This window comes from Heterocephalus glaber, unplaced genomic scaffold (genome assembly GCF_053883595.1).
Source record: "Heterocephalus glaber isolate CG9 unplaced genomic scaffold, H.glaber_assembly_v1.0 deba00001497, whole genome shotgun sequence".
NCBI classification, from domain to species: Eukaryota; Metazoa; Chordata; class Mammalia; order Rodentia; family Bathyergidae; genus Heterocephalus; species Heterocephalus glaber.
The window spans coordinates 49298808-49326355 of record NW_028258320.1 but is presented as its reverse complement, the minus strand read 5'-3'; the positions used below and the strand labels follow the sequence as shown (position 1 = coordinate 49326355).

The window sequence follows — 27548 nt, the reverse complement described above, 5'->3', positions numbered from 1 at the left end:
GGTGAGAAGGAAAAAGAGAATAATAGGAAAATAAAGAAGAACTCCGAATGAGGACCCAAGGAGGGACAAAAAGGAAAGATGAACAATGTGGGAGAGCAAGAGAGTGAGTGTAAGAGAGAAAGGAAAGAGAAAAGAAAAAAGAAAAAAAGGAGAGAAAAATATTTGCAAAGAGTAGAGAAAAAAATTAAAGATAAGAAGAGCAAAAGAAAAGAGAAAAAAACCCAAAATAATAAAACGAATTTTGGGAATAAAAAATAACCATGAAGATGAAGGGCCTCTTTCAGGGTATGTCTCTGCTGTCACAATGGAAAACGTGGGTTGCAGTGTGTAGATATAAATCAGTGAGTCTCAGCAAGCTAGTCACAGACTCATGAGATTCAGGCAGAGTTCTGGCTGCAAGTCTCAAGTTGCACTCCCTGTCCTCCCGTAGGGTTGAACTCTGCAGAGTTGTATTACAGGTTCCAGCTACCCTTGCCCTGAAGATAGTCCCGGTCCTGATGGGAGGTGAAGATGACTCCAACTTACCCAGTGCAGTGGTCCGGTGGTCCGGTGTCCTCTGCGTCTTTGCAGTGTGGAACCTGGTGGCTGTACAGAGGAGCGAGTGGGTGGGTGGCTGGGGTGTCCAGTGGATTGCTGCCGGGGCGCGGGCTGATACGGCGTGTTTGGCGCGACTTGCGACGTTGCTACGGTGTCCGCAGACCTCAGTTTGTATTTTTTAATAGGAAATATTCACAGTATGTAACTCTTGGGAAGTTGGTACATGTATATAATACATCTTAATTCTGTTTTCATCCCCTTCTTCCCTCCCTCCCTTCTCCCTCCATCTCTTGGTCCCCTTCTCATTTACAAAAGATCTGTCTCTCTATTTCCTATTATCTATCTTTTATTTTGCTCTTTATTTATGTTTTGGACTTCTCATATAAGAGAAACTATGTGATATTTAAGCTTGTGTGTCTGATTTATTTCACTTAACATTATGGTCTCTGGTGCATCCACTTTCCTACAAATGCCTCAAATTTATGCTTTGTGGCAGAATATACTCCATTGTGTGTCAGTACCACATTTTCTTTATCCATTCGTCTGTTGATGGTCATACAGAGGGTATGGCACTATTGACGATATTCACAATAATGAGATGCTGCCTCTAAAAACAACTTCCCAGTGTAATTCCAAGAATACTTGAACAGTAGTAGCATTGTTTTCAAATAGGGTGATCTGTTTCAAAACAGCTGTTACTTAGAAGTAGTTGTGTTGTATATATTTAAAAAATAAACTAGATCAAATCCAACATGGTAAAGTAGGCTTTTTGAACTTGTCTTAGGGGAGTTAGTTTGGTTGGCTAGGGGCAAAATAGGAGTGGTCTGACTGTATTGTGAGTTAGATTCATCAACCCAGAGACTGGCAGTTGCTTAGTGGCTGTGTCAGTCTGGAGCTCTGCCCATATTCTTCTTATTAGCTTGATAGGCATCTCAGACTTGCAGATGTCATTCATGGAGGGTAGAGTTAGCTGGTAGTAGACACAAAATTCAAAATGACCTTACAAAGTTTTATTTGTTGTATACCTTTTGACCTAGTAATTTTACATTTAGAAATGCTTTCTAGGAAAACATTCAGGAATGTGCATAGTGATATAAGAGCATTCATCACAATGTTTATAATAGTAAATAACTGAAAGTAACATAATTAATAAGTTATGAATAGAAATATTATCTAGCTACTAAAATGATGCTATAAATGGCTCATATATATGAAAAATGTCCATTTGTATTTATAATTAGATAAATGCAAATTAAAACTACATAGAGATATATTTGCACTTTCCTAATGGGAAAAAAAAATCACAGGATGAAGCTACGGGGAAACAGACATTCTTTTATAGTACTGGTGGGAAGGTGAATTGATAAAATCTCTGTCAAGGGCAATTTGGAAATGTCTGTCCAAACTACAAATACACATACTTCTTAGCATACTTTTTCATGTTCATCCTGTACCTTACGGATATATTTGCACACATGTGACATGACATATGTATAAAATTGTTCATTGAAGTGTTTTTTTGTTTTTTTTCTCCAGTACCGGGGCTCGAACTCAGGACCTTATGCTTGCGAGGCAGGCGGCGGCACCACTGAGCTAAATACCCTTTCCACTGAAGTGTTTTAATAGCCAACAATTGCAAACAACTCAAATGTCCAGCAAGAGACTAGCAAAATAAAATATGGTTCATTCATCAGTTAAGCAGCTGTGAAAGAACAAGGATATTCTATGTACAAATATAAAATTATCTTCAAGTTGAAAAGCAAGGAACAAAAACGGTGTATACATAGTACATTATATACTACTTTTTGTATAAAAAGGGCAGAGATAAAAATCTCTTTTTGTTTGTGTATGCATAGAGAAATTCTGGAAGGATGTATAAGAAACCAACAACAGTTGTTGCTTGTGGAGGACACGATTTGGGAAAAATGTGGGATATAGGAATAGGGACATGCAAACATCGCCTGTCAGAATAGTTAATGATGATGAGAGATCTTCATAATAATGTAAGTGGAGAAAAGCATGTTGAAATTCCCGTGTACAATATGATCCATATTTTATAAAAGAGTATACCCACAGAAAATAAAGCTTAGAAGACTTTCATGCCCATTGTCTCAGTGCTTAGATCACATGTTAATTATAATGTTTATTATTTGCTTTATGGGCTTTTTTTTTTGGTACCGGGGATTGAACTTGGGACCTTGCACTTGTGAGGCAGGCAGTGGAACCACTGAGCTAAATCCCTAGCCCTACTTTATGGGCCTTTTAAAATTTTCTACAGTTAACTAACGTGTTATTCAGTGAACAGTAACTACCACTCTAAAATGTGATTTTTTAAAAAAAAGTCATGGACTAATGTTGACAGAAATCAACAAGAAATACTCTAAAGTTTTGTTTCACCTTCCAAATCAACCTACACATTCAAGCAAAGAGGCAAATGACTCCTATCAGGAATGCTATTTGAAAAAATTGTTGGCTTGGGTGTAATTGAAAGCAGCTGCCTTCAAAAGTTATAATGCCAACATATCTGTAGAGTAGTATAGAGGAAATATCAGTAATAGAGTGATTCAGACAGGCTTAAAAATACTACAGGTCAGTAATAGACTGATTCAACTGGGCTTAAAAATACTACAAAGTAAGATTAAATGTTATGAAATAGATAATTTAGATCAGTGAAAAGGTGGGACGTGTATGAACAAAGTAGTAAACACTAGCTGATGTCAAAATACCAGGAGAGGACAAAGATGTGTTTAAGTGGGTCCTTGGGTGCTTGTGTAACTGGTTGCTGGACTCTTTAGTTACAGGGTGTTCACTCACCATTCGTCCTGTGAGGAGGAGGAGGAGGAGGCGGAGAAGGAGGAGGTGAATCTTTGTCCACCCCTCTCTCTATGTTTATGTTTGAAGGTGCAGAGTTCTTGTGAAGTAGCACCTAGACCTTTCTGGAACTCTTTTGGGGACATGCAGAAGGAAAAAGATTGATGGGCCAGTGGCGGTAGAGACCTCAGTTCAATAGCAGTATCAACAAAGCATTTGTAAGATATTCTTTAGTTTACAGAGCATTCCTTTCCACTGTCTCAGTTGATCAGACTCTGTAATGTCACAGTTTTATTTCCGTATTCTGCTTTTTGGAGGGCCTGTATTATTTAAGAGCTGTAAATTCCATAAACTTACCATGTCTTCCTTTTGTTTGCTCAGCTTTCATGCCAGGGCTTGGTCCAAAGTAGTTATTCAGCAAGTGAATGCACTTTACTTCAGTTTCTGTCACAGTTCTATTGTGACTGGGAGGTGGTGGAACTCTTTATTCCCAATTCTAAACTCTGACTTGGATGAAGCCTGGGACTCCTCTCTTTGTATATCTTTTCCATGTTCAGCTTACCGTACAGATGATTCCCAGCCCTGGGTTTTGCCAATTGTGAGGAAGGTGGAGCAGAAGATTGCTAATGACAGTAGTCTCAACCACGAGTATCTGCCCATCCTGGGACTGGCAGAGTTCCGGACCTGTGCTTCTCGCCTTGCCCTTGGGGATGACAGCCCGGCTCTCAAGGAGAAGCGGGTAAGTTTGGGGTGAGGGCTGTATTTTCTCTTTATAAACCATGAAAATAAAGTAAAGAAGAAAAAAGAAACCATGAAAGTACAAAGAAGTTGAAAATTCATTTTTATTTCTAAGTGTTAGGTGTTATGTCTAGTGATCTGTCATTGAGTAAGGGTTTCTGTAGTGTGAGTTTAGGAACCTGGTAGTGCATGGCCACATACGAAGCATATCATCTTCTCTTGTTCAGCTTTGTCTAGTAGATATCAGATTTCAGCTGCTGGGTTTGAAGCAGTCAGTGGAGATACCAAGCAAAGGGTATTTAATGGATTCATAAGAGACTGGGGTCCAACCAATCTCTGCCACTACTTTTGACCATATGCAAGTCATTTACTTCCCTGGTCCCTACATCTGCATATTAGGAAAAAACTGATTTGTGGTTCATGGTTCCATAAGGAACACTTGCATAGGGGATCATTTAAAGACCTTTCCTGAAATTGTATGTACAATTTTTGTGTATGGTTATATCTGGGGAGAAGGTTCATAGTTTTTTATCAGATTTTCAAAAGGTGTGTATGACCCCCAAAGCCACTAGTCTAAATGCTCTTTGAAGTCTTTGGCAGCCCAATATTATTTAATACTTCTGGCCTTGATCTCACCATTGCTCAATTACTTTTTTGTATTATAGCTAGAGACAAGTGGAAGAATAATATGTTTGGAAGCAGACATAGCCATATAGGCTGTATGTGACAGAAAGTGGTTATAGGACAGATTCTAAGGAGGGAGGCTCATGAAGGCCACACATGGACTTGAACTGAGCCTTGGAGAATGTGTGAATGTGGCCAGGACACTGACTTTCAACTCTGCCTGTACTTTAGGATTACCTAGGTGGTGTGTGTCTGTAATCTGGTCACAGGAATCCTAGGCCAATCCAATCAAGTCAGCTTTCCTCTTCCCTTCCCTTCCCTTTCTTCTTTTCCTCCCCCTTTCCCTCCCACCATGGACTTGTTTTTTCAAAAGTCCCCAGGGGATCCTAACTGTTGCCAAGTTTGAGATCTATGAAGTACAGAAGGGAAAGTGGAAGGGTACTCTTGTCTAGTGGGGAGAGTCCAGGGACAGAGTTTGTCCCTAAGTAAGTCAAGGTTGTAAAGAGATCTGCCTCATTAGAGCTGGGAACCTGTTGGACAGAGGAATCAGGCTGATTTTGGCAGCCAGGGCAGGGGAAGCCAGTTCAAGGTTTGAACAGGTGTTACCCAATAAATGCTGTTTGAAGAAGATAAATGAGGATAGATTGGTGGGAAGGGGAAGAGCTCAGGTTTTTGCAATAGTCCAGTTAGATGTTGGGCAATTTCACCTAGTTGCCCTTGCTACCCTCCTGGGCCACATTGTAATGTGACCTGCAGTTCATGCACTACAGGAGTATCTGGGGTATCCCTCACATGCTGCTTATAGTAAATGCTTCCCTTTTGCATATAATGTTACCCAGATGCTCTGATAAGCAGAGTTACAGGGCTACAGGGCACAATAAAGATTACACAAGTATACATTCTTGCATGTTGTCAGGGTGGCTCTGGTAAAGGCCTTGGAACTTAGGTCAGTGATTAGGCAAGTAATTAATTAGGGTTTTGATTGATTGGCATGCAACACTGATGTGCTTCAAGGAACTAAAGGCATGCAGGTAGAAATATTAGAGTATGTAAATTAGGGGCCGCATGGAGAAGTTGCTCTGAAAACCAGTGTTGTCCTGGAGAGAGAGATGAGTCTCCTAATGAAATTTGAAAGTGAGGAACTTGGGCAGCTGGAGGCCTATCTTCTTGGATACTGGAGATAAATTATTTGGAATTCCATGGACAAATGAAAACAGACATTCTGTGTTGGGGAGCTGCCTCCTCTAAGACTGCATTTCTTATACAGTTACTGTGCTGGCCAATGTTCCTCTGCCTGTTGATCCCTGTTCTAACCTCCTAACACTATAAGATTGAGTTGTTGTTTGTGGCCTTGACCTAGGATCATAGCTCTCCCTCTTAGTCTACCTCATCTGGTCATCTGGTGTGTTTTTTTTGGTACCAGGGATTGAACTCAGGACCTTGCACTTGTGAGGCATGTGCTGGAACTACTGAGCTAAATCCCCAGGCCCTGGTGTTGTGTTTTGATCGTAGAACAAATTTATATGCCAGCAACTACTTGAATATTTTTTTGGATTGGTGTAGGTTACTCTCTTGGCATCTGTATCACTCTAGGTACCAGTTACTCCCGAGCTGTGGGCCTTTGCTTTTTCTCTAGAAGTCCTGACCATCGCCAGGCCACTGTCTTAGTTCAACTCTCCATTATCTCATTGTGGATTCTTCTAACAGCCTTCTTATTGACTTTCCTCATTCTAATACATTCTCTTCCTCATTCTAGTACATTCTGCATACTGCAGTTAGAATGAAATGTTACTGGAAAGTTGGGAGTCAGCCTGGGCTGGGTGCTGCTCTGAGAAGTGAGGTGGTCTCAGCTCTTGGATCCTCCAGAGATTTGTGGAGAGGTTCACCAATAGGACTCAGAGGCCAAAGAATAAAGGGTTTAAAACACTTTATTAAGCAACTAGCAAGGCAGTAGTATGAGAGGACAGTATTCTTGGGAGAGTTCTAAGCAATCAAGGGCTATAGGAAATATCTACCCTGAGGTGTGTGGTAGGATTTCTGTTAAGCCTTAGAATTTGAAGAAGTGGGGAAGGGATCTATGACTGAAAGCTCTTTCCAATCAACTATGGTCTCCACCCTCACTTTGGGTGAAAACTTACATAGGCCTAGTTGGAACCAACATGGTGTCCAAAGCTCCTTAGTGGGGTCAAAATCACAATGCAAATGCGTGTAAATGAGTCCTAATTGGATTGGCAGGGTAACCAGGGTTTAACAGAGGCTTGTGCCCCAAGATGTGACTCTGTGGGCTTAACAGGTATCAGATTGGGTAAGGAGGGGGAATTTGGAAGGAGGCATGAAGTGTACTTCTCAGGAAGTCAGGGAACTGCAAATTCAGGAAATCTAGACCCTGGCTTTTCTTAGAATCCTCCTCCAGCTCATTTCTGGCTAACTACTTAATCTATCAAATCATCCTTCAAAAAATTAATCATGAGCCACACATAGTGGTGCACACCTGTAATCTGAGCACTCAGGAGGCTGAGGCAGGAGGTTCACTGCAAGTTTGAGGCCAACCTGAACTATGTAGTGAGACCTTGTCTCAATAAACAAACAAACAAACAAATAAATATGTCATGTCCCCAATCCTTTCCCTAGCTCATTCCCTACAGTAGTTCTTTCCATTGCCTACAGGGTAAAATCCAGCCCTTGAACTTGGTATGCAGTGAATTTAGTTGATGGCATCTCATTCTTCCAGCTGCTTAACCCCTCATTTCCCAAGAAGCTTTCTGTTTTCCAGACCCACTGAAGCCTGTTATGACACTGTTCTTCCCTCTACCTGGAGTGTCCTCCCTCAATTCTTCAGCTCCTCAGGCCCTACCTCCAAGTCCTTCAAGACCTGATTATATCTATGCTGAATCATTACCTCTCTCAGGCTGGGCCAGTAGTTTGAGTCCTCTGAATTATCATAGGACTTTGTTCACAGTTTGTGAATAACAATACTTACTGTGTATACTATATTGTAATTTTATAAGGGTTTCTTTCCCACAAGACCATAACTATACCCTGGGTGAGGATCATGGCTTACTCCTTTACTTGCAGAACTTTAGCATTTAACTCCTAGCCTGGGACCACCACAATTTCTGGATGTTTAAATTCATCATTCATACATTCAGCAGATGCTCCCCACCAAGTCCGGTTACTGTGCTAGATGCTGAAACCCAGTAGTGACCAAAATGCAGAATCCTTTACCCCTACTTTCAGTTTTGTGGAGACAGACAGACTGTAAACATGATCAATAATAACATGATATAATATATTACAGATGATAAATAGCTATAAAAATAAGGATTGTAGGGAGTGGGACTGAGGGTGCATTCACTTTTATCTAGGGTGGTCAGGATAGAAAGAGAAATGATATTTGAGCCAAAACTTGAAGGATATGAAGTGTGATAAGAGTGAGTGAAGCACAAGTTAAAAGTTAAGAGGAAGGTCTTTCTTTTTCCTACTTTTTTTCCCTTTGTTATCTTTTGACATTAATATTATATTACATTTTTTAAAGAGATGTAGAAAGTTTTTCTTCTTTAAGAATATTTTTACATTTTTATTATGGAAAGGTTCAAATCTGTATGAAGGTAAGGAAAATAATATGATGCATCTCCATGTGTCTTTCACTTAGCTTTAACAATTGTCTTGTATAAGATTAACCCACTACTAAAGCTGGATTATTTTATAGCAAATCCTAGATATCTGAATAGATTTAAAAATTATTATAAAATTTTATAAATAACACATGAACATATTCTTATTTTTTAAAAAACAACAATTTATAGATTAGGCCAAAGTCCCTTTCACCACTGTTCTACATTCTAGATCTCTCCTAAGATTTGCTACTGCTAGAAGATTGGTGTGTGCCACTCCTTTTATTTAGATAGACTTTTTCATGTGATCTTTTCCTTTCTCTTTCCATAATCCTGTAGACATATTAGGTAACATGTAATTCATTCCATTTTTCTACTGAGTTATGGTGACTACTAATTAGAATTTTGAAAGGGCAAAAATCAAAGTCAGATAGGTAGAATATCATACATAAGACACAGTGACCACATCCTGCCACTCATCAGCTGTGTATCTATACTATGGCAAACCAATTGAGATCAGTTTCCTAAAGTGTAAATTGAGGATGTAGAACTTACTTTACAGTGTATGTGAGGATCAAATGAGAATGCATGTAAATGCATTTTGTAAATTTTTTTTGCCCATATAAGGTCACATAGAAAGCTAAGGATAGGAAAGTAGTATTCACATATCACCTTTGTTTTGTTAGAACATCTAAGGATTCATAAACTTGAGTTCTAGAGATAAGAAGGGGTACTGTAGACTGATGTCAGTGGCAAGCTAGAAACATTGTTTTATGGGCTTCTGCTGAGGGAGATTTTAATCTTGGGATAGGTGCTAAAGAGGTGGGTTTGCTTTCCAAGACACACTAATGTGCCCTAGGTCTGTCCTCTACCTCTGTGTTCACAAGGGAAGCTTTGCCCTAGAGTCAGACCTGGGATTGATGATCTGGCCCTCTGACTTAGGAGCTACTGACTTTGAACAAGGTATTCTATCCTACCTAGTCTCAATTTCCTCATTTGTATCTAATAAGTATGGGCAAATAATAGGACATTCTTTGTGTAGTCATGAGGTTTTTTTTTGTTGTTATTGTTTGCTTGTATTTTTGTTTTTGTTTTTGTTTTTTGCTGGAAGTTGAACCCGGGGCCCATTTATGGAAAGCATTCACTCTACCACCTCTCTCTTGTGAGGTTTTAATGCTATAATATAAATGAAAGGGCTTAGCATAGAACAGGCACAAAGCAAGTGCTCATTATTACCTTATTTTGCTAATATTATCTGAACTCACTCTTTTTTTTTAATATTAAATTCTTTTATTGGTACATTGTAGGTATACAACACGATTACATTTCTCATTGGGAATTGTACCTTTACATAATGCATCTTGGTTCTCATTTATTCCCCATTCCTAGACCTCCCTTCACCCCCTCCACCCTTCCCTATTTACAAAGACTTTATTTCCATTTTTTCCATTTCTCAGCATTTTTCCTTTCCCTGCTTTCCTTTTCCCTGCCCCTCCCACTACCCCTACCCCTTTGGACCTTTTCTTCCTATTTCACATTATCGATTATTCATTCTAATCATTGGTACATTTTAGGTATACAATATAATGACAATCATCATTGGAAATTTGCACCTTTACATAGTCTCTCTTGGTTCTTATTTTTCACCCTTGCCCAGCCCTCCCTTCAACCCCTCCAGTCCTCCCTATTTGCAAAGATTTTGTTCCTAGTTTTCCATTTTCTCATATTAATCCCATTCCCTTCTATCCTTTCCCCTAGCCCTCCCACTTCCTTCCCCTTTGCCCCTTTTCTTCCTATTTCACATTACCTATTATATATTTAGTCCTTATTTACACTTTCAGTTTCTCACACCAGAGAAACTATTTGGTATTTACACATGTGTGTCCTATTTATGTCACTTAAGAGTATTGCCTCAATGTGCATCCACTTAGCTATAAATGTCTCTAATTTCTCATTTTTTATGGCTGAGTAGTACTCCATTTTATTTAAAAAAACACATTTTCTTTATCCAGTCTCCAGTTGATGGGCATTTGGGCTGTTTCCAAGTTTTAGCTATCACAAACTGTGCTGCTGTGAACATGGGCACACATATGTCACTGTGGTATGATTCTTTTAATTCTTTTTTTATTTTTATTTTTATTTTTATTTTTTTTTTGATTCTTTTAATTCTTTGGGGAAGATCCCCAGCAGTGAAATAGTGGGGTCGAATGGGACTTCCAGTCCTAGTTCTTTGAGGTATGTCCATACTGATTTCCACAGTGGTTGCATCAGTCTACACTCCCACCAGCAGTGGAGCAGGATTCCTCTTTCCCCACAGCCCTGCCACCATTTGTTATTGGTTGATTTCATGATAGCAGCCATTCTTTCTGGAGTGAAGTGGAATCTCAGCGTTGTTTTCATTTGCATCTCTCGAATGACCAGTGATGTTGAACATTTTTTCATGTATTTATTTGCTATTTCTCCTTCTTTGTCTGAGAAATGTCTGTTCATTTCAGATGCCCATTTTCGGATTGGGTCTTTAAATTTGGGAGGTCTGATCTTTTTAAGTTCTTTATAGATTTGAGATAGTAGACCTTTGTCTGAGGAAGAGCAGGTGAAGACTTTTTCCCACATTGTGGGTTGTCTCTTCACACTGCTGGTGGTTTCTCTTGCTGTGCAGAAGCCTTTTAATAAGAAGAGATCCCAATTGTTGATTGTTTGTGCTAGTTCACGGGCGACTGAGGTTTTGTTCCTAAAATCTTTTCCTACACGGATGTCTTCAAGGGTTCTACCTAACCTCTGTTCCAACTGGTTCAGAGTTTCTATTTTAATATTTAGATCTTTAATCCATTTGGATTTTAGTTTAGTGCATGGTGAGAGATACAGGTCTAGTTTTAATCTTTGGCAAGTTGAAGCCCAATTTTTCCAGCACCATTTATTAAAGAGGCTATCTTTCCTCCAGTGAGGGTGTTTGGCTCCTTTATCGAAGATGAGATGGCTGAGTGTGTCTGGCATTGTTTCTGCATCTTCTAATCTGTTCCATTGGTCCTCAAGTCTGTTTCTTTGCCAGTACCATGCTGTTTTCATCACAGTAGCTTTGTAGTAGAGTTGCAGGTTGGGGATTGTGATACCCCCTGCCATGTCTCTGTTACCTAGAATTGCTTTTGCTATTCTGGGTCTCTTCTTGTTCCAAATGAATTTTTGGATTGTTTTCTCGAGATCTCTGAAGTATGCTGCTGGGATCTCAATTGGAATTGCATTCAATCTATATAGCAGTTTTGGAAGTATGGCCATTTTCACTATATTAATCCTTCCTACCCAGGAGCACGGGATGTCTGTCCATTTTCTGATATCATCTTCAATCTCTCTTTGCAGAGTGCCATAGTTTTCAGAGAAGAGGTCTTTGATTTCTTTTGTTAGGATGATTCCTAGGTATTTCAGTTTTTTGGATGCTATTGTGAAAGGAATTATTTGCCCTATTTCCCTCTCAGTGAGTCTGTCATTGGTATAGAGGAAAGCTATTGTTTTTTGTGTGTTCACCTTTTAACCAGCTGCTTGACTGAATTTGGTTATTAAGTCTAGAAGACTTTTGGTGGAGTTCTTGGGGTCTTCTATATAGAGTATCATGTCATCTGCAAACAATGACAGTTTGACTTCTTCATTACCTATCTTTATTCCTTTTATTTCTTTCTCTTGTCTCATTGCCTTGGCTAATGTTTCCAGAACTGTATTGAACAAGAGTGGTGATAGTGGACATCCTTGTCTTGTTCCTGATTTGAGTGTGAAGGATTTCAGTTTTTGACCATTTAGTATCATATTGGCTGTTGGTTTTTCATAGATGGCTTTTATCAGTTTGAGATAGAGACCATCTATTCCAATTTTTTGTAGGATTTTTATCATAAATGCATGTTGGATTTTGTCAAATGCTTTTTCTGTGTCTATGGAGATAATCATATGGTTTTTGTCCTTGGCTCTATTGATATAGTGTATTACATTGATTGATTTGCATATATTGAACCATCCCTGCATCCCTGGGATGAATCCCACTTGATCAGGGTGTATGATCTTCCTCATGATCTTCTGCATTGTTTGCCATTATCTTATTAAGGATTTCTGCATCTATGTTCATTAGTGAGATTGGCCTGTAGTTCTCTTTTTCGGTTGAGTCTTTCTCTGCTTTGGGGATCAAGGTGATGCTTGCTTCCAGGAATGAATTTGGGAGTATTGCTTCCCTTTCAATTTCATTGAAGAGTTTAAACAGTAGTGGCAGCAGTTCCTCTCTAAATGTCTTGTAGAATCCAGCAGTGAAGCCATCAGGGCCCGGGCTTTTCTTAGTTGATAAGTTTTTAATTATGTTTTCAATTTCATTGGTTGATATTGGGTTGTTCAGAATTTTTAGGTCTTCTTTGTTCAACTTTGGTAATTCATATGTGTCTAGGAATCTGTCCATTTCTTCTGTGTTGTCCATCTTATTGGCGTATAGGTTCTGGAAGTAGGTGTTGATGATCCTCTGGATTTCTGCTGGGTCTGTTGTAATTTCACCCTTTTGGCTGCAGACCAGCTGCAGTCGATGTAGGGTAGGAAGGGGAGATGTCTTGGGACGGCGATGAGAAAGAACCTCCACAAGCAGTGTCCGGGTTCCCTCTGAGAAGTCTCAGGGTCTGATTTATTTTTATATCTTTAAGCAATAGCTGGGAGGCATTGGGCAGAATATGTTTACATTTTAAGTTGCCTTAACAATTTCTATTGAAGTAAAAATTATTTTTGCTAGACAAAGTACAATTCCTCTAAGCTGTTTCATTTCATTGAACATCATGAATACATACTTAAAAATTACAATTGTCCCCTTATTTACCCATACCTAAATAGAACAGAAAGTAACTTAATCAAAATCTTTATATCAGCGGGGGTTCAAGTGAGATTTAATTAATTGTCAAACTTGTGGTCGCCAGCTGGCCCTTGAGAAACTGCACAATGGTTAATATAGTTGCTATTAGCTCTCTATTTTTCTTTACCTCTATTCATCTTAACTAAATGTCATTTGGGTTCATAGTTCATGAGCAGGAGATATTTACAGCACTTTGAGAAATATCGAGTAACTTGTCTCCTTAATGCATTTACCTGTCTTAACTTTCTTTCTTTTTCCCATTTTCCACTATTTCTTTCATCCAAAGTCTGTCTTTTCAATCTTTTTGTAAGACCCCTTTAGTAAATAGAATGTCAGCAATAAGAGGGGGAGTTATAATAGTGGGGAAACAGAGGGGGTTTTAGGAGAAGTTTCTTTAGAAGTGGATGTGGCAATAGAACTAAGAGAAACTGGAATTTGGGACTTGTGAGCCAGATCAGATTTCAATATATCATTACCAATTTGCCTCATGGAGAGTTTGTTGTTAGTCACAAACACAATGACTCCTGTGATCAGAGTAACAATTATAATATGGCAAGAAAAAATAAAACATGGGAGTACGATGTGTTCCACCCTTTCTTTCTCCCAGCTGGAACTTTGTCAAGCAGCATTGGAGGTCGGTTGGGCTTCGCCACCTTTTCATTCCTAATTGCATGGATTTGGGCCTTTTCTTTCCTTTTTCTGACAAGGTTGGCTAAAGGTTTGTCAGTTTTGTTGATTCTTTCAAAGAACCAACTCTTGGCTTCATTGATTTTTTGTATCGTTCTCTTAGTCTCCATTGCATTGATTTCTCCTCTGATCTTTATAATTTCCTCCCTTGTATGAGCTTTGGGGTTGTCCTGCTCTTCTTTTTCTAGAAGCTTGAGGTGCAGCATCAGGTTGTTTAATTGGGCTCATTCTGTTTTCCTAATATGCGTATTCACTGCTATGAATTTCCCTCGTAAGACTGCTTTCATTGTGTCCCATAGATTCCGATATGTTGTATTGTCATTGCCATTTAATTGAAGGAACTGTCTGATTTCTTCTTTAATTTCCTCTGTGACCCATTGGTTATTCAGACGTGTGTTGTTCAGTTTCCACATGTTTATGAAATTTTTTGAGTTTCTTTTGCTATGGATCTCCAATTTCATCGCACTGTGGTCTGATAATATACAGGGGATAACTTCCATTCCTTTGCACTTACTTAAACATGTTCTATGTTTGAGTATGTGGTCTATTTTGGAGAATGACCCATGTGCAGCTGAGAAGAATGTGTATTCTGATTTTGTGGGGTGGAAGACTCTGTAAACATCTGTTAAGTTCATTTGTTCAAGAGTTTGATTGAGTTCTAGTATTTCATTTCTTATTTTTAGTCTAGTTGATCTATCTATTTGTGACAGTGGGGTGTTGAGGTCTCCCACTACAATTGTATTAGTGCATATATGACTTTTCATGTCTGTTAGTATTTGTTTTATATAGTTGGGTGCACTAGTGTTTGGTGCATAGATATTTATGATTGTCATCTCTTCCTCTTGGATTCTTCCCTTTACAAGGATGTAGTGTCCTTCTTCATCTCTCATAAGCAGTGTTGGTTTGAAATCTACTTGATCTGCCAAGAGGATAGCTACTCCTGCTTTTTTTCGGGTTCCCGTTGCATGGAGTATTGTTTTCCACCCTTTAACTTTCAGTCCATGAGTTTCCTTTTGAATGAAGTGTGTTTCTTGTATGCAGCATATTGTTGGATTTAGCTTCTTGACCCATTCTGCCAGTCTATTTCTTTTGACTGGTGAATTGAGACCATTAACATTGACGGTTATAACTGAAACGTATTGACTTGTCATTGCCATGACTTTTTCTTTTTGTTGGGTTCTCCCCCTTTCCATTTAATTTCTTGTCATGCCAGATGGGTTCGTTCTTCTTTGCTTCCTGGGGTTGTGATCCTCAATGTCTCTTCCTAGGATATTGTGTAAAACTCTTTGGAGTGCTGGTTTGGTATTCACGAAGTTCCTAAGGTGCTCTTTGTTGTGAAAGTATGTTATTTCTCCATCCATTTTGAAAGATAGTTTTGCAGGGTACATCAATCTGGGTTGGAGGCTGTTTTCTTTTAGGGCTTGGAATATGTCACTCCAAGCTCTTCTTGCCTTGATGGTTTGTGTTGAGAAGTCTGCTGTGATTCTGATGGGCTTTCCTTTGTATGTGATTTGTTTCTTTTCTCTGACTGCTTGGAGAACTTTGTTCTTCTGTTGTGTTTCTGGAATTTTAACTATTATATGCCTATGTGTAGATTTTTTTGATCAAGACTATTTGGAGTCCTATATGCCTCACTTATCTGTATGTCAAGCTCTTTTCCCCTGCTTGGGAAGTTTTCTGCCATTATTTGTGTGAGAGATTTTTTTATGTCATCTCCACTCTCCTGTTTCTTCATTGAGCCCAATCAGTTTTATGTTATTCTTCTTTTCATCATCTAGCAGCTGCTGGATTGATTTCTCATGTTCCCTTATAATTTTGAAGCAGTTTTTCTTTTCCTGGTCACTAATTGCAATCTTATCTTCTATATCTGAAATTCTGTCCTCACATTGGCTCATTCTGCTGTGTAGACTTTCAATGGAGTTTTTCATGTCCTGGAAATCTATTTGCATCTGTTTTATGGATTCCATTTGTTTCTTATGTTGGGATTCCATCATGTTCCTGAGCTCCTCTCTAGATTTATTAATCATGTCTTGCACTAGGGGCACAATTTCTCCTGTTATCCGAGAAATTATTTCTGATTTCATTTTTTCCAGATCCCCTTTTGTTGCCAGTTCAGTGGGTCCAGGTGGTTGAGTATCAGAGTGTTCCATCTCATTTCCCTTTGGGATTGCTGTAGGTGATCTGGAAGTCTGGTTTTGAGACTTATTTATGTGTTTTCTCATTTGGACCGGGGCGGGGGCTGTTAGTGCCTGCATGGATTACCTCCTCTGAGCTGGGTGAGGTGGGACAGGGGCCGGGAGCAGCGGTAGGGATGGTGACCCAAAAGCCCTTTTCTGTGGGCTGGGAGCAGCGGGAGGGATGGTGGCTGGGAACCCCCTTCCTCTGGACCAGGAGCAGTGGGATGGTGGCTCAGAAGCCCCTACCTCTGGGCCAGGAGCTGTGGGAGGGATGGTGGCCTGGAAGCCCCTTCCTCTGGGCCAGGAGCAGTGGGACAGAAGGTGGCCCAAAAGCCCTTTCCTCTGGGCTGGGAGCAGGGGGAGGGATGGTGACTGGGAAGCCCCTTCCTCTGGACCAGGAGCAGTGGGACGTCGGCTCAGAAGCCCCTGCCTCTGGGCTGGGAGCAGCGGGACTCAGTGCCTTGGTCTGGTGGTCTGGTGTCCTCTGCATCTTAGTAGTATGGAACCAGGTGGCTGCCTGTCTGTAGCAGGGTGATTTGGCGTCTTCCGTGAGACTCGGGACCTCGGTAGGGCATGCGCAGACCTGCCTGTCTACAGCGGGCTGATTCGGCGTGTTCTGTGCAACTCAGGACCTCGGTAGGGCATGGGCAGACCTACCTGTTTGCAGCGGGGTGATTCGTCGTGTTCTGTGTGACTCAGGACCTCCTGACCTCACTCTTATCAGCTGTCACCCTCATTGTCTTTCAGGTAGGAAGTGTGCAGTCTTTGGGAGGAACAGGTGCACTGCGAATTGGTGCTGAGTTCTTAGCCCGATGGTACAATGGAACAAACAACAAGGACACACCTGTCTATGTGTCCTCACCAACCTGGGGTGAGCCTTTCAGCTGTGGTGAGAGGAGAATACAGAGAATTATCCTCATGATGCTCACTGGTTGCTCACTGGTTACACAGAAAATGTAATCTAGCCCTGGAACAGCTGACCTTTGGGAGTAGTTTGAACACACTTGTTTTTATGTTGAGTACAGATTTTAAGAATTTTTTTTTTTGGTACTGGGGATCAAACTCAGTACCTTGAGCTTGCAAGGCAGGCGGTGGAACCACTGAGCTAAATCCCTGGCCCGAACACACTTGTTTTTTTCTTTTTTGGTACTGGGGATTAAACTTGGGTCCTTGTGTTTTCACAGCAGGCGGCGAAACCACTGAGCTATATCCCCGGCCCTGAACACACTTGTTTTTTAAGTCTGTGTTGAAAATCCCCAGAGGAGGCATAAAAATGTAGATGCAGGAAGTACCACTGTCATAGGATATCAGTTTGGCATTAATGTAACTGGTTGAACTTGTTCTTGGTTGTGATCATTTCTCCATATTTTAACCTCTAACCTTGGTGATGCCCAGTGGACATTGAGCCTGCGAGGGCCATGAAAGCTGACTGTAGCCTTCATAATTGTGCCATCTAGTGTTTGTAAAAGCACTTAACATTTTACTCCTTTGCTTACAGAGAACCATAATGGTGTATTTACTACTGCCGGTTTTAAAGACATTCGGTCCTATCACTACTGGGATGCAGAAAAGAGAGGACTTGACCTCAAGGGTTTCCTGAATGACCTAGAGGTAGGTGATTTAGAAGAAAAAGTAAAAAAAATTCTGTGGTTGAAGGACCAGCAAGGAATATCTTTGGAACAGCTGATAAGTGAAAGTCTGAGATACCTTGCCCAACCTAGATAGTAGATTCTGAAATAGCATGTAAGAGAGAGGTTGCACAAAAGAGAGACACGAGAGAGCAGTAAGACTGTGGTTGCCCTTTGCCCTTTCCACTGACCTGTATGTTGCTGAGTGTGTCTCTCATTGGTAGTGTCAGAGCTGATGTAGCCTCCTTTTCCTCAGAATGCTCCAGAATTCTCCATCATTATCCTCCACGCCTGCGCACACAATCCAACTGGAACCGACCCAACTCCAGAGCAGTGGAAGCAGATTGCTTCTGTCATGAAGGTAAGTGCTCTTCCAGAGCATCTCTAAAAAACAGAATGTATTATTCAGTGTATTGAAAAACAAAACCTGTTTACTGAAAATTTGAAAAATTTTGTAAGAAGGGAAAGAGTTAAGAAGGCATTGGGTGGTGGGGGCTGGCAAGGAGAGAGGGCAGAGCAATGGTCAGGAGCCCTAGGCAAAAATCATGGCCCATTTAAGAAAGTGAAGGTCATTCTTGTTACTGCCTAGGGTTTTGAGACAGCTGGGGGAGTGTGAATGATGCAGCTAGAGAGTAAATAGGGTCCTGCCCTGTGCCAAGGTTTTGGATTTCATTATTAGAGCAGTGGGAGCCACTGAAATCTCTGATGTCAGGTAGTGATATGAGTGTATATGCTTTCCCTTAAGGTCACCCTGACTACACAATGGGAAATGGTTCAGAGAGGCCAGATTAGACAAGCTAGCACAGTAGTTAGGAGGTTATTGTTGCAGTCATGTAAGAGCTGAGGTGACCTGAATGAAGAAGGTGGAAGTAAGGGAAATGAAATGGAAAAGGATCCTAGGGCTCTCAAGGGACAGGACTGATTCAGCTGGGGCTGTAATTGGATGTGGGACAAGCTGTAGAGGTAAGAGTCAAGGTACGCTCTGGTCTCTGGCATGGACATTTCAGGAGAGGGAAGTGGTGTCTATTCAGAGAGATCAACTAAAAGTGGGAGCAGACTCATGTGGCAGCTCTTTGAAGAAAGGAGAGTGATGAGACTACTGTCCCTGCTTTGTCTTGAGTTTCTGCTAGGTGGCCTTGGGAATGCAATCCTCACTTGACTAACTTGTCATACCAGGAATTCTTAGAGAAACACCCACTAACACAGAGCAGTTTCTTCTTGCCTCAGAAATAAGGCCCATTGGCAGAGCTGCAAGTTGACATTTAGGACAATATACTGTTAAAAACTGAGATTTAAGGGCCGGGGATTTAGCTCAGTGGTTCCAGCACCTGCCTTGAAAGCGCAAGATCCCAAGTTTGATCTCTGGTACAAACAAAACAAAACAAAGTGTAGCTCATCTTGTGGGCCGGGGATTTAGCTCAGTGGTTCCACTGCCTGCCTCGCAAGCGCAAGGACCAGAGTTTGATCCCCGGTACCAAAAAAAACCCACCAAAAACTGAGGTTTAGTTAAAAACTGAGCTTTGGTAGGGCATGGTAGTGCGTACCAGTAATCTAGCACTCAGGAGCTGAGGCAAGAGGATTGTGTGAGTTTGAGACTAGCATGACTACATAATGAGACCCTGTCTCAAAAAGCGAAAACAAACAAAAATGAGATTTACTGAAACTTACATTTGTTGGTTGGTATTCAGTGGAACAGAGTTAGTTGGGTGGCTGGGTACATATGGGTAAGAAAGAGGAGAAAGGTTCAGTGTTAGAAATTCCTTTCAGGCACCAGATGGGGAAGGGAGGCTGGCATCTGAGGTTGGTCCCAGAAGGATTTCCTGCTCTGACTTGCTTTCCCTCCTTGCAGCGCCGGTTTCTCTTCCCCTTCTTTGACTCAGCCTATCAGGGCTTTGCATCTGGAGACCTTGAGAAAGATGCCTGGGCCATTCGCTATTTTGTGTCTGAAGGCTTTGAGTTCTTCTGTGCCCAGTCCTTCTCCAAGAACTTCGGGCTCTACAGTGAGTGCTCAATGGAGTGTGGCCCTGCTTCCCTCTCAGACCCCCATCCATAGCCAAGCCTGATTCTCTCTTTCTCTTTAGATGAGCGCGTAGGGAATCTGACTGTGGTTGGAAAAGAATCTGATAGCATCCTGCGGGTCCTTTCCCAGATGGAGAAGATTGTGCGAGTTACTTGGTCCAATCCTCCTGCCCAGGGAGCACGAATTGTGGCCTCTACCCTCTCTGACCCTGAGCTCTTTAAGGAATGGTAAGAGGCTCAGAACCCACTGATGCAGAACTGTAATGTTCCATTACACCTAACTTAGTCTCTTCCTTTTATTTTGGCAGAGGCACGATGTAGTTACTTTTTTTTTTTGTCTGTTATAAGAGCTTGAACCTAAGGCCTTGCATGTACTCTACCACTGAGATATATCTCCAGTCCTTACTAATTTTGGGGGGAGGTGGGGTGGGGTGGTGTGTGTGTGTATGGTAGAGTGAGACTGGGACTTGCACGGCCTTCACACTGAGCTAAAATCCCCAGCCTTTTAACAAAGTTTTCGAGACAGGGTCTCACTAAACTGCCACGTTACCCAGGTTGGGTTCCAACTTGTGATCTTTATGCTGCAGCCTTCCAGAGCTGGAAACAATTACTTTTTTTTAACCTCTTTGAGTCTCAGATATTTCTGTAAAGTAGGGCTGATTCCAACCTCACATATGTGCAGCTCACCTGGAACCGAGGAGGAGGCACTAAGTGAGTGGCAGTTTCTCCCACTCTCCTGCTACCTGTTTTTCTTCCCTTTAAAGTTGGAAAGCACAGGAAGGAATTCCTGCCAGAGTAAAATATCCAACTTCAAGGCAGTATGACAGTCTTTGGACTCTTCATTCTAATCTTTAATTTCCACATAAAGTAGACCCCCCCCCCTTATCCACAAGGATGTATTCCAAGACCTCTAGTGGATGCCTGAAACCACAGATAGCACCAAACCCTACCTATACTGTTTTTCCTATACATAACTATGCTAAAGTTTAATTTATAAATTAGGCATAGTAAGAGATTAACAATAACTAATAAAACAATTACAATAATATTCTATACTAAAAGTTATTTAAAACTTATGAATTATTTCCTTCTGGGATTTTCCATTTAATATTTTTAGAACAGAATCATTTCTATGGAGTAGCTATTCTACAGTCTCTAACTTGGACTAATAAAATACACTATCTTATGTATATCAGCACCCTATTGAAGCTTCAGTACAACACTAGTGCTGTTATAGCCATTGTACCCAAGACTAGCACTAGATTTCATCAGTAAATCCAGTCCTTGTCTTCTGCCTACTTAGAGTCTCCGGGCTGCTCATTTTCCCTTCCAGGCATTCACATGGTAGGCAGGTTGTGATCCCGTTTTCAGCTTATAGTTTAAATTATAGTTCTTTTAATTTTTGGTTTTGGTTTTTTGAGACAGGGTCTCACTGTGTAGTTCAGGCTGGCCTTGAACCCACTGTGTATCCCAGACCAGCCTCAAACTCTTGGCAATCCTCCTGCCTCAGCTTCCAGAGTGCTGGGATTACAAGTGTGTGGCACCAACCAAATTACAGTTCTTAAGCCTACATGTTTTTGAGTACCATGTTTCCTGTCTGGTCTGGTATTTATAGGACTGTCCATGTTTCAGGACAGGTAATGTGAAGACAATGGCTGACCGGATTCTAACCATGCGATCTGAACTCAGGGCACGATTAGAAGCCCTCAAGGCCCCTGGGACATGGACTCACATCACTGAGCAGATTGGCATGTTCAGCTTCACTGGCTTGAACCGTAAGTGGTCTACACCTCCTTAGGCATGTGTTTATGAAGACCAACAATCCTCTCAGTCACTGGCCACAAACTTGCCTCTGTTAGCTGCTTCCTAACTGGTCTGCCATAACTTTGGACCAGGGCAAGTTCAGTTTTCTCAGTCTTATCATCTTCTCAGTGCCTTGGGTCTCAGAAGAACATTGCTGTGGTCTGCTCTACTGACCAACAACCATGACATTTTCATTTTTGTGGCTTGGGAAATGGCTCAGAGTGAGCTGGAAAGTAACATGACATGTAGCTTAATGATTTCTGATTTTGAAGCTCTCATAAATTGTCTGGTAATTGTTTGGCTTCACTTCAGTCCTTAGTATAAATATTGTATGTGATTATTGAGCAACTTAATTTCTTAACAGGTCTTTTCTGGTCTCCCTCAAAAAGAGGTTATGAAATTGTCTCTCCATTTCATAAATAAGATCTTAAATAGGTAGCTGTAATTGAAAGCTCATTAAAAACCTAGTGGGTAGCCTTGCAAAATTTTGGTCAGCTGTCAGCAGGGCATATCATCTATCATTGCTCCCCTCTGATGATAGAGGATTCATTCATTTAATTAGTAATTCCTGAGCACCTACAGGCCAAGCTACCGTTAGCATAGTGCAGATTGCTATCACCTGCGTGTCTGAGTGGCCCTAGGGACGTTTACACTGGCTTGGGTTGCAGATGGAACATTAGAGTCACCAAAGAAGTATCATGACTAGAGCCATCAGAGTGCTAGTTTGAAATGGGCTCAGAAAAAGTCAAAGGAAATAAATATAAATAGGTGATAGAGATTGTACTGTAGATGCTTCAAAATACTTTGGTATAAAGTGAGGCCAACTAAGAAAGTGAAGGAATTGTTCAGTTATCTGTAGGTGTCCTCATGACTGAAATGGGAAATTAGTTGACTCAAATAAGAAAAGTCATCCTTATACAACTGTAAAAATATTAAGTGTAATGGAAATGGTCTTAGTAGTAATAGTCTAAAAACTCATAAGATAGGGCTATCTCCCCGCAAAATAGCCATATCTTCCCACTATCCAGAGTAGGAAATTAGTTTTACTATGAATTGAGAAATGATGAGAGTAGACCTGTGCCTAAACACTAAAGTTATATTCTTTGCACCTGACATCATTTTATGCTTTTTAAAAAATCGCTTGTTAGTATATGTTTATAGTACCATAGTGATTACATTCCTTGTGGGGAGTTGGTACATGTACATATTACATCTTAATTCTTTTTCTCCTTCACTCTCCCCCTCCTTCCTCCATCTCTTTTTCATTTATTTATTTATTTATTTATATTTTATTGGTACATTTTAGGTATACAATATAATGACATTCATCATTGGAAATTTGCACCTTTACATAATCTCTCTTGGTTCTTATTTTTTCCCCCTTTCCCTGCCCTTCCTTCAACCCCTCCATCCCTCCCTATTTACAAAGGCTTTGTTTCCATTTTTTCCTTGTCTCATTTAATTCCATTCCCTTCTTTCCTTTACCCTACCCCTCCCACTTCCCCTTTGCCCCTCTTCTTCCTATTTTACATTATCTATTACACATTTTAGTCCTTATTCACACTCTCAGTTCCTCACACCAGAGAAACTATTCGGTATTTACACGTGTGTGTCCTGTTTATTTCACTTAAGAGCATCGCCTCAATGCTTCCTCCGTCTCTCTTTTTTTTTTTTTTGGTACCGGGGATTGAACTCTGGTCCTTGTGCTTTCGAGGCAGGTGGTGGAACCACTGAGCTACATCCCAGGTCCCCTTCTTCCATCTCTTAATCCCCTTCCCCTTTGAGAAAGATCTGCCTCTCTACTTCCTATTATCTATCTTTCATTTGGCTTTTTATATGTATTTTGGGTTTTTCATACAAAAGAAACCATGTGATATTTATTTAAGCTTATGTTTTTATTTTACTTAACATTGTGGTCTCAAGGTGCATCCATTTTCCTACAAACAAGTACTGTTTATCTTTTATGGCAGAGTAGTATTCCATTGTATGTGAATATCACATCATCTTTATCCATTTATCTGTTAATGGCCATATAGACTGCTTCCAATATTTAGCCATTATGAATTTTGCTGCTATAAACATGAGTGTGCATATATCACTGTAAAATGATGTCTTTAATTCTTTTTTTTTTTTGGTACTGGGGATTGAACCTGGGTCCTCAGCTTGCAAGGCAGGTGGTGGAACCACTGAGCTAAATCCCCGTCCCATGTCTTTAATTCTTTTGGGAAGATATCTAGTAGGGATATAGCTGGGTCGAATGTAATTTGCTTTTTAAAAACAGGGTTTATTTCCTTTTCTTCCCATCATTTTATTAGGAAAACACACAGAAAAGTTGGAGGAATTGTACAGTATATGGGTGCATATACCCACCATCTAGTTTCTGCAGTTCTCATGTCACAATATTTCTTTTATTACCTTTTTGTCAGGTCAGGGACTTTTCACCTGGAGTCCACAGATGTGCTTCAGGGGATCTATAAAGGCCCTGGCATTACAGTTAAAATTGCATTTGTGAATACTGGCCTTTTTCTGCGGAAGGACTTTATACCATTTACCAGCTTCCCAAAAGAGTAAAGAGGTCTAATTTTTATTAAAAAAAACAAAACAAAACTGAACCAGAGTGGAGCCTGGTGACAATAAATGCCTCCCTCTGAGGCTCAGAATTTTGTAAACAACAGTGTGCCTGTGGCTGCTGATGTGAAGTCTGCTTTATCTTCTTGGAAGACCATCATTTATAGTTACACCTGGTCAAGGTGACTTGTGAAGCTAACTTTGTTTGCTTATTTGGAGAGGCACATTGCAGCATTGAGTCCAGAGTCCAGGTTTGCCATTTTCATAGAAAGGCAGCATAGTGTTGTGGTGAAGAGCCCAGACTCAGGTTTAAAGCCATACATCCACCGCTTACCAGCCGTGTGACTTTGGAAAGGCCATTTAACTTCTGTGACTTATCTGTATAATGGGGACGATAAGGTTATTACTATTATTGAGGTTGAGCTGCTCATAGCACTGCCTGGAACATCATGTTTGTCCCTTTGTTATGATATCTTTATTCCATTCCCTTATACAGATTGTGTCTTCAGGGTGCTAAGTAGGCAAAAATCTTCTAGAATTCTATCATGGACTTACAATAAAGCAAAACCACTTAAGGATTGTAGCATTAAGGCAGTATAGGCAGTCCCTCCTTGTTTCACTCATTGTGCCTCTCTGCAAACATGGAGCCCTTCTTGCTTCTGAGAGGGAGCAGCACTAAGAAGTAAACAGATCTGTTGGTGCTAAGACAGGGAGGTCTGTGTATGAGATGTGATCAGAAAATACAGTGGATATTTAATTTTTTAAAAAAATTAATTATAGTAAAATATATATTGCCCATTAACACTGGTGGTACATGCATGACTGTCCCATCAGGCAGCTTGGGACAGTCCCATTGGGTGGTATAAGCTACCCAATAGGATAGTCCATGCATGTTGGTGGTATAAGTCATGCATGGGACAGTCATGCATGTCAGACCTGTCATGAAGGTGTTAATCTCCCTCAAAATACTCTCCTCACTTTGAACACACTTATCCCAACACACTTCAAACACACTTATCATCTTCACCACTTTCTGAGGCAATTATGGAAGTCGTCTTTCTCATGAGTGTCTTTAGTTGCTCCCTTGATGTCCTAAATTGATTCAAAACATTTACCTTTCATTGTCACTTTGACTTTGAGGAAGAGCCAGGAGTGGCAGGATGCCAGATCTGGTGAATAGGGCAGATGAGGATACACCACGTTTTCACAAACCTACCATTCTATTGGATAGCACCTAGCAACAGCATTCTCTGTATTTTTTATCATACCTTAAAAATTTAAAAAATGTTTTAAATTTAAATTTTAAAAAATGTAATGTAAACAGTCACTGTATATTTTGATCACACCTTATAATTTCTTGATCTGCTAGTTTGTTCCCATAGCATTTATCTAGTGTCTGCTGCCTTTTCTAGTGTACTGTAAAAATGAACATCAACAGAAAGTTGTGGCTAGGTGCTCAGAGATAAGCAGACAGAAAGAGATGAAGGAAACACTATATAACCAGTTTTTCGTATCAGCAGAATATTCTTAGTCTGGTAGTTATTTTTAGTTGATAGATGTGTGTTGGTGAATGTAATATGCAAGGTTTGGTTGGGAGGTAGCCCCAGAATAAATTGCATAGCAGTAGTAGTCGTGGTGATCTTCCTGAGAATTAGAAAGTTAACTAATCTACCAGAATGTAGTGAGCATATTTCTATTTGTCAGTTGGATGAAATAGCTCCTTTTTTGCCTGTTAAAGGGAAAGAAGAAAAATGTAATTCTCCTATAATCACTGACCTGCCAGCACTTAAAAGATCCGTACTACTCTGACTCTATCTTGTTTTGGTTTTCAACAGCCAAGCAGGTTGAGTATCTGATCAACGAAAAGCACATCTATCTTCTGCCAAGTGGTCGGATCAACATGTGTGGTTTAACCACCAAAAATCTAGATTATGTGGCTACCTCCATCTATGAGGCAGTCACCAAAATCCAGTGAAGAAACACTGTCCAGTCTACACCACCAAAGTGTTCTGTGTCACATGTGTCCCTGACTGCACAAACCTAGCTGTACATATCATGAATTAGAGTCGACTGGAGGACTACAAAGCTGCACTGGGGAAGTGGTCTCCGATTCACCTGGCCCATGTGAAGAGAACATCCTTGACAAGAATTGGGGGTCAGGGCTTAGAGTCTTTTGGAGGCAAGAGCAAATTAAGGTTTTTATTTAAGAATAAATAATCTTTGATCACAAGACATAGATTCCTTGCTAGAAGCAGGAGTGCTGCCCATGTTGCTCATGGGTTCTGCATGTTGCTTGACTCTGTACAAAGCCTAGTCCAAAGGCCAAGTTGACTGAAGGAACCATTGTGACTGTGGGTGTTGGCTGTGGCATTAAAACTCATCATTTCCACCTTGTCTCCCTGTTCTTTCTGCATGGTTTTGTCCCTTGTGTGAAATTTTAATTCTTTAGGGTGAATGCAATAAGAAATATTTACATCATGATGCACACATGCAGATTTATCTATTTAACTGAAACAAAAGTTTCATGGAATAGTATTTACCCTTGCAATGTGTAGTGCAGTCTGATATTTTCTAGTACATTCTATTTTATTTTGTTCTGTTTCACTAAAAATAATAAAATAAAAATGCTGAACAAGACGCGTGGAATTGATTTTGTAATCTATTAATGGGTTGTGACCCACAATTTAAAGGAATTTACTAGTGGCTGAAAGAAAAATGAAAATGTTGGGGCTGGGGATTTAGCTTAGTGGTTTCACCACCTACTGCACAAGCGCAAGGACCCGAGTTCGATCTCCAGTACCAAAAAGAAAAATGAAAATGTTGTCTCAAAATACAACTTCCCTTTGGTAAAATCACTGTACTATCAGTCTGTGTCAGTTTTGTGGGCTTGTTGTTCAGAGGTCAGCAGTCTTACAACACTTACGAAACCAGACTTCATGGACTCGTCGGAGGGACATCACTCAGGGGGATTCAAACCACCAGCCCCTCCCATTGTATTTAGAGTACCTCCTGGTCTGATGGAACAATTACAGCCATTTAAATATAAATAAAAAATATATATAGAGATCACAATTTGCAGTGTCGTGGGGACTCTCCAAATAGTAGTTTTATAGATTTGGTGAGGTTGGGTTTTACTTAAAAGGAGAAGGTCACTACTAGAGATTTAAAAATATTTAAAAGTTATTTTTCGGCATTTTAACAGGATCTGCTCAATTCTAGGACTCCTTTGAGTTATATAAAATCAGTCTTAAAGGGTCATTAGGGTCTTAGAAGTCACCAAGGGTAGCCTCTGCTTCCAATGAAACTGTCTTCCATATTGTCTCTGACTTATCATTTTCAACTGGTATGGTGGTGGTGGACCCTTCTGATAGTTGGTGAGGCATCCTGTTCTACTGATCTTTAGTTAAGATCTGTTACCTTGAGCTGGAATTTAATCTACATTGGTTTTACTCCCCTGGACCCTTCACAGACAGCC

The 27548-nt window shown here is 40.4% G+C and overlaps 1 protein-coding gene across 1 annotated transcript in view; it reads left to right on the top strand.

Annotated features, from left to right (window-relative positions):
- Got1 (glutamic-oxaloacetic transaminase 1) overlaps positions 1–26710 on the top strand; it is a 38848-nt gene extending 12138 nt beyond the window's left edge. The window contains exons 2-9 of the mRNA XM_004838646.4: positions 3906–4087; positions 16803–16926; positions 17554–17666; positions 17940–18044; positions 19533–19683; positions 19765–19930; positions 21335–21477; positions 25909–26710. Coding sequence (XP_004838703.1) covers positions 3906–4087; positions 16803–16926; positions 17554–17666; positions 17940–18044; positions 19533–19683; positions 19765–19930; positions 21335–21477; positions 25909–26048 — 1124 coding nt within the window. The 3' untranslated portion in view covers positions 26049–26710. The remainder of the gene's footprint in view (positions 1–3905; positions 4088–16802; positions 16927–17553; positions 17667–17939; positions 18045–19532; positions 19684–19764; positions 19931–21334; positions 21478–25908) is intronic.
- The last annotated feature ends 838 nt before the right edge of the window (positions 26711–27548 follow it).